We start from the raw sequence: 10,644 nt of genomic DNA on the forward strand, positions 1-10,644 counted from the left end.
CAGAGCTACCAAAGCGCTTAGCTGAAGAAAGCTGGAACTCAGCTGAAAAACAGCTGGCATTCTGCGTTGTCTAGGCGTTTTCAGCCGCGTTTAAAAGTTTTGGTGTGCACAACCACTTAATGTGTTTGCTCCAACCAGTTTCATAATCGGCCGGGATTTAAAAAATTCTGTAGTGTGAGCCCGTCTTAAGGATTTAAGACATTGATGTCAAATTGAATATGGAGTCTATGGCTGCCATTCTTGTAAGCAGAAGTCCAGTTAGGTTTCCTAATACAAAAGCACCACTTATTGTTCTCATTCAGACTGTAAAAAACAGTAATTTATTATTTACAACCAAAAATATCATTCTACACCAATATCTTTCCCTCCATCCTGAAACAGTAAGCTCCCGTGTGCAGCTAGTCATGTGAATATGTGTTTGCGCCTTGAGTTGGTTCGGTAGATGTTATCAGTACATAGCACACCAATTTGTATGCCAATTGCACACGCTTCTGCAGAGGCTGTCACTGTGTCTCAGCCTTGACCCACAGGACCGTGGGTCTCTGGTGAAAATATTAGCTCCGCTCTTTGAGAATAAGATGTACTTTGTCTCTGTGATGGCTGACAACACTAAGTCATCCAGCCCACATATCACACGACAGGCTTGAACGTGTAGCTTTAAATACATTGACAGGGAATAGGACAAAAACATACAATGGCAATTGGAAATGGACAGGCGGACATGGTTCTTGGGCTTGCTGGATAGCTGCCAATTTTAAGAGCTCAACTATACCATCCCTGTCTCAGGTCAGTAGTCAAGTGTCAGGATCATGCGATCATGCAACCCAGTATCATGAAATTACGTGCCTATAGTTAGATAAATTTGTGAGTCTTTTCCGTGTCACTGTCACGTGTTTGTTACTCAATTATTTTGTCCTATTTTCTTACCATTGCCGCTTTGGTTTAGGATTAGATTTACATAAAATGACATCCTTACGCAAACCCAACCCTAATGCCAGGCGACAATGGTTTAAAAATCATAAAATAAATCATAAAAAATAAATCATGAAAAAAGGTATAAACCAATCCTTAAAGTTACATCCTAATGCAAACACCGAATTTAACCCTAAACCGAAGCGTAAATGGTTTGAAAATAGCACAATGGCACAAAAACAGAAATACGTGACATGTTCACGCAAAAAGGCGGAAAAACGTGTCAGTGTCACGGAAAAGACTCACAAATTTACGTGACTATAGCTACATAAGTTCGTGATACAGGGTTGTGCACTATAAGGCCACTATAGAAAAATGCTGTCTAATGTCTATTAAAGAAATCTCATCATTAATATCATGTGAAGGTTTTTAAAGATTTAAGAGCTTTAGACCTTTTAAAGCAATATGTGTCAATACGTCTCCCATGCTTCATTTTTAGACCTTCAGTTTGATGCTGTCACCATATGAGTTACATTTTTCACCCTTAAATCAAAACCGTCTTGATCGTAACTCATGAGAGCGCTCAACAATGCTCCGAAGTCCTTCCTGACCTTGAATATAATGAAATTCAGCGCAGCCTTCAATTTCCGACCCAGCTGAGAGGGGGAGGAGAATCTTTATGGCTTAACCGTAATTGACTCCTATTTAAATGTGGCATGTAAAAGTCAGATGATTACCAAGTGTTAACCTGGTAAATCACACAGTGACAGAGCAACAACACAAGTCTTACACGCATAAACACAAGCTACCTTGCATGACATACTCCAAGTAAGCTTACCAATTTAGTTTGGCTTATTTATCAAGATAAACTTTACAGTAACAACACCGTGAAAAGAAATCTGAATACTATCAGGTTACCTACCGTGATTGGATTTTGAGCTGTGAACAGGGGTGTAGTGGTTTTTGGAACCTGTGCGTTGTGGCGTGTTGTCTTTGGATGAGCTGTTCATCGCCGCAAAGTTTTCACAGTCATACTGCGATATAGGAATTGGTCCTTGCTGTCTGAGAATATCTGCTAGGGCTCTGTGGAGAGAATATGAGAAGTACATTTTACTTCGGGGTACACTTCATATATAGGAATCGAACTCATAACCTTGATGTTGCAAACACCAAACCAGGTGAGTAACAGGAACACTGTACTAGAGCTATTCAGTATGCACAGGCAACAACAACACAGTTTATTCCAACCACTCACCTCATCTTCGACTGGATTTGTAAAAAGAATAAACATCTATAAATGAATGTTCAATCAAGAGTAAAACTCATTTCAATGTTCCCAAAGTTACACCTGGAATATGTAGGCAGAGAATCAAAATTCAGGAACTATGTGTTATGAAAGCCTGTGGTTACTGTTAGCTCTGTACGTGTTTATGGTTACCAGAGAAATTGAATTATTTTTGCATTCATTACCCTGCAGTATCCGAATTGACAAAAAAAAGATCACAGTTTCCTATTACACGCATTTCAGTCTGTTAGTTTGCTTGCTGGTGTTTATCTAGTGTAGACTATAAAACATGCCAACCAGTTGTAGCAAACAAATGCTTTTACAAGAAGCTTAGGTAAATAATATTACATTTAAATGCACATAGTGAAAGGAAAAGAGCAGACAGTTTGCTGTCCATAATAAAAGGCTAAAGGTCTGAGTACCTCCCAGATATTGTATGAAGACTGGGAGGTGAGAGGAATGCAGAATGAATTGTTGGGCTTAGGTGTGCAGTGCAATAAACTCTTGTGGTTATTAAAACACAGAACCCCCACAGCATCACAGCTGGACAATTTTTAAGATCATCTCGGTACAAATGATGTATGTGTGATATTGTGTCCAGACAGGACAGTGTTATGAAATCTGCGCTTGTTGTGCACATCAAATGAAGGGGAAAATTAAAGCATCTGTAATGAACCATAAAGCCTTTCACCCAAATACAAAAGTGAGGGATGTTTGCACTGCACTCGTGCTACTGGTGCATATTAAAATTCTGCTCGGGATTTTGATTACAACCCACAGTAACCACGTTTAATATTCCATATGGGCCACAGGCGAAACAGAAGAGCTGCAGATATTGCAGCTGGTGTTATCAATCATTGGGATCGGTGCTTAAAACTTCTACAAAGTTTAAACCATTGATCTCATATGATTGACTATAGCAATCACAACATATTCAAAGCTCAGTTATTTTACAAAGAAACTGCAAAATCTTAAAGACACCTTAGAATATTAAGCAAAAACTGTGAACTTTTGTTTTAAAGACGAATTACAGGAATTACTGAATTTGTTTTGTGGAATCTTCATTTGGTAAAGCATTGTGTTCGCAACACAAAGGTTGTGAGTTCAACCCCAGGGAACACACATACATACTTGGCCCCTACGCTAATAAGATTTTGTTTCTCTCTCCCTGTCAATGAGACAAACAGACCCAGTTCCGGTAAATGCGAAAGTCGGCACACATCTGATCTACTGGCTGTTCTTCAACGTGATGCCCAGCTGATGCCTGACCAACGGCAGAACCCGCTTAATCTCCGCTTAATCTCCTTATCAGTTTCAATATATATATATATACAAGGGTTTTTCCCTCCTAGGACTTTTTTTACTTCCCCAGCTAAAAAGTCTGAGGTTTTTTTCTACTAGGGGGTTTTTCAACCCGGGGAGGCAGCCTTCTTGGGCTTAAATTAGTACCCTCTTCTATACGTTACATTAGTAATACGCACGCTTAAAATGTTGATTCATAGCCGCAGGAAATTTAGCTGCTTGTGCTATCGTGTATTATGTTGTGCTATCTGTCGATTTTCTGTGCTTTTCACTGCTTCTATTAATGTAAAGCTGCTTTGATACAATTACCAAATTGTGAAAAGCGCTATATAAATAAAATTAAATTGAATTGAATAGTAATAAAAAAAATTTGACTGAATGCACTGTAAGTCTCTTTGAGTTAAACCGTATGCACACCTATTAATAAAGGTGTTCACAGAGATGCCAAGAAGAGCCATTTTTTGGTTCCCCAAGGAACTATTGAGTTAAGAACCATTTCTTTATGGACTTTTTAACAGAAATAGTTATTCAAATGTTCTTTCAAGAACCAAAAATGTTTTATGGCTTATCACTTTAATTGTAATAGTGTATGTGTAAATCGACAATGTATGGTTGTCAGTGCTTACCTGTGAATATTCATTTCCTGAGGCGGTTGAGTTGCTTTGTCATACGCGACTTTTGTTGACACCCCAAGAACTATAATAAAAGCAATAATACCGCAGGTAATATAGACCGCGGTGTTGGTTTGGTCCATACTCGGATCGTAAGTATCACCTGTTGGAATAGGAGACGGTGGCACAGTTTTCACCCAGTCCGGTTTGTGGTAATTTTTGCATGTTCTCTGCTCTAACCGGTTGCCTTTAAACTGGCAACAGAAACGCAAGTAACACGACCCGCAACAGTAGCGATGGTCGGTGTTATTGCACTCGAACTCCTTATCAAACTGTCCGCTCACGTCGTAGTAACCCAAGCAGGTCTCGTGGGTGTGCGACGGACGGACCTGCGTGATCCGCTGCGTGGATGCCGAGGGTGCGACCGTGGTGCTGTTCAATTCCTTCGGCTTCTGGGGCCGTTTAGGCGCTGGTTTCGTTCGTTTGGCGGTCAGGGTACAAAACACGTTCAGCGGGTCCAAATAAATCAACAGCAGCAGAAAGTGTTGTATACCCATGGCTCGGCGCGTCGTCAGGACCCTGGACAGCTCTCGGTGATTTCAATCTTATAAGGTCTCTGCTGTTCTGAGGTCAGCTGTTCCCCGCATCGCCGATGATGAGGTTGTTGTGGAGTTAATGATGAAAAGCGACATTCATTTAACTGAAATTATCGCCGTTGTGACCCCATCGTGTTTGTGTACGACAGATGCTTCACTAGCTCTACTTTGACTCACTCGGACGGCACTGTTGGGATTTCCGATGAACTGCCGTCAAACGAGCCTTTGCATTTCCATTTTGCTATGGGTAGAAGTGGAGAACTTCATTATTAATAAAACGTTTCAAGAGTATGTATTGCATAATAAGTTTAACCAATTTTCTGTTTAACCAACAATTGCATTTTATTTACAAACACTAAATAAATATATAATAAGCTATATCTCAAATATGCAGAGTTGCATGTAAATTCGTTGCTTTCACAGATAAACAAGTCACCCACACAATTAAATAACACGTGAGAAACGCATCTCAATGCATTTAAACCCATTTTGTGTTGCAGTTGAATATTATATAAATAAGTCATATATTTAGGATATATGCACGTTTGTAGCCTATATTTTTTTTTATTTAATTACAGTCGGGTTTAATCAGCACTTACCTTTACTTTAACGGTATGTTGGATGTGCCAAGGTGAAGTGAACTGACAGTCGGAATCCCATCCCGAAACAAACCCATCTGAACGGTCCGCCTACCGTCTTTGGGTCTTGCATCAAACGCTGGCGTCACAGTCCGTCTATGTGCAGCTCCGATTCATACATCTTCTTACCCACAGTACCACACCTATTCATTATCTCACGTGTGTGTATTTAAACATAGATTTGTATTGTTTCAAAAGCTTTTTGAGGGAATATATGATAGCATGGATTTGATTTACACATATTCAGATCTCATCCATTGTGCGAAAAAACCGAACCAAATCCGCAAACAGCACTGAATAGATTACCAATAAAAGCAGCTACACTCTTTTCCTATCTCCGCATCATCCCCTCTCTCTCTCTCTCTCTCTCTCTCTCTCTCTCTCTCTCTCTCTCTCTCTCTCTCTCTCTCTCTCTCTCTCATTGATTTCAGTTTCTGCAGACTTTTTGTAAGTAATCAAAACCAGCTGTCATAGGAAATCACTTAAAGCATTTAAGGTTGTTATGTTACAAGTTGTCTCCAACAAAGAAATAAGGAGATATAACTTGCCATGCATGTCAACCATGTAGACCCTCCACCCCTTCAGCCTTTATTCATACCGCATTGAATCGCCCACTGAAGGTTTCAGTACGCTGTGCACTTTGCTGTTACTCATACCTTGAACCATTTCATGTCTCCCTTAAATACCTTTACTATTATGGTGAACTGAAACAGTTAATATCATCTACATACAGCTTGAGGGACACAGTCTTTCTCTTTAAGATAACTGCTTTTCTATAATGGCATGCATGTACACTACACTGTAATAATTATAGCTTCATAATGACATCATCATTCAATAAACCAAGGTAATGCTACTAGGCGTCTTTGTATTTGCTTTTCCGTTAGGTAATGTTAGCTGGCTATGTTATGTTTGAAATTGTTTAAATGGATGTTGAAATCTATTGCATAACTTGATATTTATAAGAGCTTCGACGTTGTGTTTCTCATTTACCAGTTCATTTATTCTAGTGTGCAATTTATGACTAAGCAAAGCAGGAATTAGAAAAAGCATGTTGTTCATCAGTTTCCAGAAACAGGGATAACATTAGGAAAGTAAAATATTTGTCATTTTGTGAATATTTTTTAAGTTCTTGAACATCCTACACAATCATCTGATTATGAAGCCTGGAAGCAGTTGCTAAGTTACAGCTTCATAGTTGCTCTATTTTTTTCTGTCCTTTTTTTCCTTTTTTACAATGCCATCCATAGTTTCTCTAATGAAATATTTAAACAGTTCTTGTGAAGTTTTCCCTTGGACTTTACAAGATATATTGAGCTTTAAGAAGTGGATTGCATTCACATTACAAGTAGCATGCTCTGGGATGTAAACTATATTAAAAAAAAGAAAATGAACACGTGAATGGGAAAATGAAACGCAAAAGTGAAAAATGATATTGCATCATAAGTGGAATATATCCATAAACAACATTTGTTTCCTTTTGCAGGCATCAAAGCAGCACTGGGAATTTTTATATCAAAACAACTGCGGACATCATTTCACACGGAGGCTTTGATAACAATAACTACAGACTTTGTAAAATAGGGATTTAATGGCTGTTGGCTCTTTGCTCGGCATCTGACTGTGTTATTGCTTGATATTGAAATAAAGAAACATCAAAAGCCACAAACAGGGGAGAATGAAAATTTGTTGGAGTACAGAGGAGAAATACGACTGTCCACCCAATTGAAACCTTGGCACAGATGTTGTATCTGTATTACTTTAACTGTTTGTGAACTTAGGCCAGTAGTTGTTCATAATATCAAATTAATTGAGTTCAATCATGACATTAATCACAGGGTTAAAAATGTAAAGGCACCTCAAGCGACTAATTATAAAGGAATATAGATGGCTTAAAGAGAGTAATTTGTACGTTTTTACGAGGTGGCTAATTCTTATTAACTCATACGACCACAGTTGTACATTTTTGTACGATTTGTCTTTGCCCCTGTGAAGTTGGGGTTATGAGCGGGGTTTTGTTACTGTTTTTATGTTAATCGCACTATTAATGACTTCATACGAATTAGCAAACTTGTAAAATTTCCAGATCAAATTCCAGATTAAAACGTTTTAATAATGTCTGTATCAAAATGTATGCATCCATTTTCATAGTGAACTACACACTCTCAGAAATAAAGGTACAAAAGTTGTCACTGGGACAGTACCCTTTCGAAAAGGTGCACATTTGTTCCAAAAGAGTACTTAATACTTTAAATGTACATATTGGCAGTTCAAAGATACATATTGGTACCTAAATGGCACATAATATGGCCTTTTTTAAAGCGTACTGCCCCAGTGACAGCTTTGTACCTATATTTTTGACAGTGTAGAGACATGTGTTTCTTCTATCAGAACCTCATCAAATATTTCCACACTATAAGACTTTGCCATTACAGCAGCAGACAAAAATCAATAATCCAGGGGTCATGTCTTGATGCATTTCTCCTGAAGGGTTGCAGTCCTTTTAATGTTTTACGTCTTTCTGTCATTACCATGACCCAATTTCTTTTGAAAACACGGCTTCCAAATTTCCAGCATGAGTGTGTGTTCAAGGAGCACTTTAAAGTGAACTGTCCCCCTCTGTTTCTGCATGTGTCTTTGAAAGCAAAAGTGCTTTGTCAAAAATTTAAAACAATATTTCTTGTGCTGGGGCATGAACCGAGAAATCATAACGTGAGATGTGTCAGGTTCTGCTTTAAAATAAGGTTTAAGCTTTGAAAACTGCATGTTTTGTGGGACTACTTTATGTGTGTGTTGGTGTGTTTTATCTGAACTATTTGTTGTTTGATACACTCTAAAAATGGCTGGGTTATTATTAAGCCATGTTGGGTAAATATTGGATACCGCTGGGTTAAAATTGTTGGTTTTAATCCAACTGCTGGGTTATTATGGTTACCCCAGTTGGATAACAACAACCCAACATTGAGTCATTTTTAACCCAGCATGGGGTAATTTTTAACCCAGTATGTGTTATGTCCAATATTTACTCATTATGGGTCAAAAATAACCCAGCCATTTTAAAGTGTAGATTAACATTTCTAGATATCAAATTAGGTTATTTAAATCTAATGTGGTGTTGTTTTACTCTCTGAAGAGTTGGATTAACATTTCTGAGATATTTGGTTAATCCCTGTAAGAGTTAAATGTTGAACTAACAAGTGTTACAGTAATTCATTAACACTTTCTTACTTAGTATTTTTGTCTTGTTTTCAATATAAATATCTTAAAATTCTTAAATCAAGATGTATGTTCTTGATGAGCAAGAAGAAAATAAGTCTAGTTTTTAGACAAACAATGTACAATTTAATTGAATTTGTGCTTAAAACAAGAATAAAAAAAATAAGTTTACTTTTTTCTCAAACACTTAATTCAAGAAAAAAATTCTCAGTCATTGTCAGATATTTTTCCTTGTTTTAAACACAAATTTTTTGTCTAAAAACTAGACTTATTTTCTTAGGTCATTTTGCTCATCAAGAACATACATCTTGATTTAAATCATTATTTAACAAGTTTTTAAAATTTCTACTGAAAACAAGACAAAAATAAAAAAGTAAGAAAGTATAATTTTTTGCAGTGCACAGATCCGAGTATGGACCAACACTGGTGATTTTGCTGTGAATACACATTTTTTTATTTTTAACCCATTGTGGGTTAAAAGCGACAAACCTAACTCATTAAGTTTTAATTTAATATATGCTGGGTTATTTCAACCAAAAATGCTGGGTTGTTTTAATCAATTGTTGGGTCAATTATAAACATGTTCTGGGTTATTTAACCCAACTGCTGGATTTGTCCCTTTCTGACCCAACACTGGGTCGAAAATAACTTTTTATGGCACCTTTTCACTGCATAGCACTGTCAAAGATATTTAATATTAACAAGATGCGACATGGTGTAGATATGAATGGGGGGATCACAACGGTCAGAATGGCCACTCTAGTCCCGCCTCCCGGTAAAAAGAGCCAATCATCAATCAGGATACTCTGGAAGGTGGACTTCGCATGTGCAGAATCGACAGATCTTGTTTCTTACAAATATGGCTGTGGAGTGACGCGATTTCAATAAAAGTACTTTGGCACTGTTTACAGTAACCAGTACCTGGTACATTTTTAGTAACACCTTGGTTAATGTTTTTCACTTTAAATGCAAGATTAGTTTATAGTGTGCCATCGAGTAAACCAAATTATGCTGTCATCAGCTCTTTGTTGTACTGTACAAGTTCCCAAACTCTCTGACGAGAATAAAGAACACTGTTCCATCGATATGCTCCATTGCTTCTGTGTTGTGCATTTTTTTCTGTTGCATTTACGATGATGTCCCAGCAGTAGAGGTGTCGCAACTGTAACGATAAATTTATAATCCCACCCACTTTGAAGCGATACTAACAGCAAACCGAGCCAAAGTAAAGTGAGCTGAATTGTACCGAGCTGCTATGTACCACGCAATGGAAACGCACAATTAGAGTCTATACTGTAATGTACAGTACAGTAAGAAAAAACAGTAAGATATTTGTTGACATTTGCAGTCTATTCATGTACTTTAAGCATATTTTCGCAAAACCGTTGATGTGACAAGTGTCAAGGTTGTAATATTATTAATCTCTCTCCATTGTTTCATTTGTCACTCATGGGACTATGATAGATTGAGAAATTCTGGAGTTTTCGGCAGTATGATTAAAAATGTAATAAAATGGGAAAAATAATCGGCACACTGTCACCTGATATTCATCATGAATTTATAATATAATGGAAAGGATTTATGATGTCCCTTTGTAGCATATTAGATGAAAGTAAATTAGCTTTTTCCATATATCCCAAAATCCCTTTTTTATAATGAGACGCTCATAATGAGTCAGTCACATCTGTTTAAGCTAAAAGAAAACATCCTCAAACAAAGCTTGCCTTTACTTTACTTACTTACTTACTATTAGTTCACAGATGTAGATATATAGGTATGTAAAATGAAGTAATAGACTAGCTGTTCTCAGCATATGCCAGCAAGGAAACATCTTACTGCATTATATGTTGCATAATATACATTATATGCAACAGACATCTATGCACAACACAGATCTATCACATGTTACGTATATACTGTATGGTTCCTGTGTGACCACCAAGCCATTACAAATATACTTTCTTTAATCTCCTCTAACAGTCAAGTGAGATCTTTCTTAGTCACAGGTGTTGTCAAGGCAACTTGGCCTCAGCTGTGCACATAATTTTTAGCTTTGTATCTTGCCTGAGTGACTTAACATTTGG

At 37.4% G+C, this 10,644-nt stretch overlaps 1 protein-coding gene across 6 annotated transcripts in view; it reads right to left on the reverse strand.

The window, feature by feature from the left end:
- Positions 1 to 5,678, reverse strand: part of shisa6 (shisa family member 6) — a 102,080-nt gene extending 96,402 nt beyond the window's left edge. For 5 of the 6 annotated variants that reach the window (XM_055175937.2, XM_055175934.2, XM_055175933.2 and 2 more), the window contains exons 1-3: positions 5,306 to 5,678; positions 4,126 to 4,947; positions 1,835 to 1,995 (exon numbers count right to left, since the gene is read on the reverse strand). In XM_055175937.2, coding sequence (XP_055031912.1) covers positions 1,835 to 1,995; positions 4,126 to 4,667 — 703 coding nt within the window. In that variant the 5' untranslated portion in view covers positions 4,668 to 4,947; positions 5,306 to 5,678. The remainder of the gene's footprint in view (positions 1 to 1,834; positions 1,996 to 4,125; positions 4,948 to 5,305) is intronic. The other variant, XM_055175935.2, reaches the window with a different exon arrangement.
- Between the last annotated feature and the right edge of the window lie 4,966 nt (positions 5,679 to 10,644).

This window comes from Misgurnus anguillicaudatus, chromosome 4 (assembly GCF_027580225.2).
Source record: "Misgurnus anguillicaudatus chromosome 4, ASM2758022v2, whole genome shotgun sequence".
In the NCBI taxonomy this organism is placed as follows: domain Eukaryota; kingdom Metazoa; phylum Chordata; class Actinopteri; order Cypriniformes; family Cobitidae; genus Misgurnus; species Misgurnus anguillicaudatus.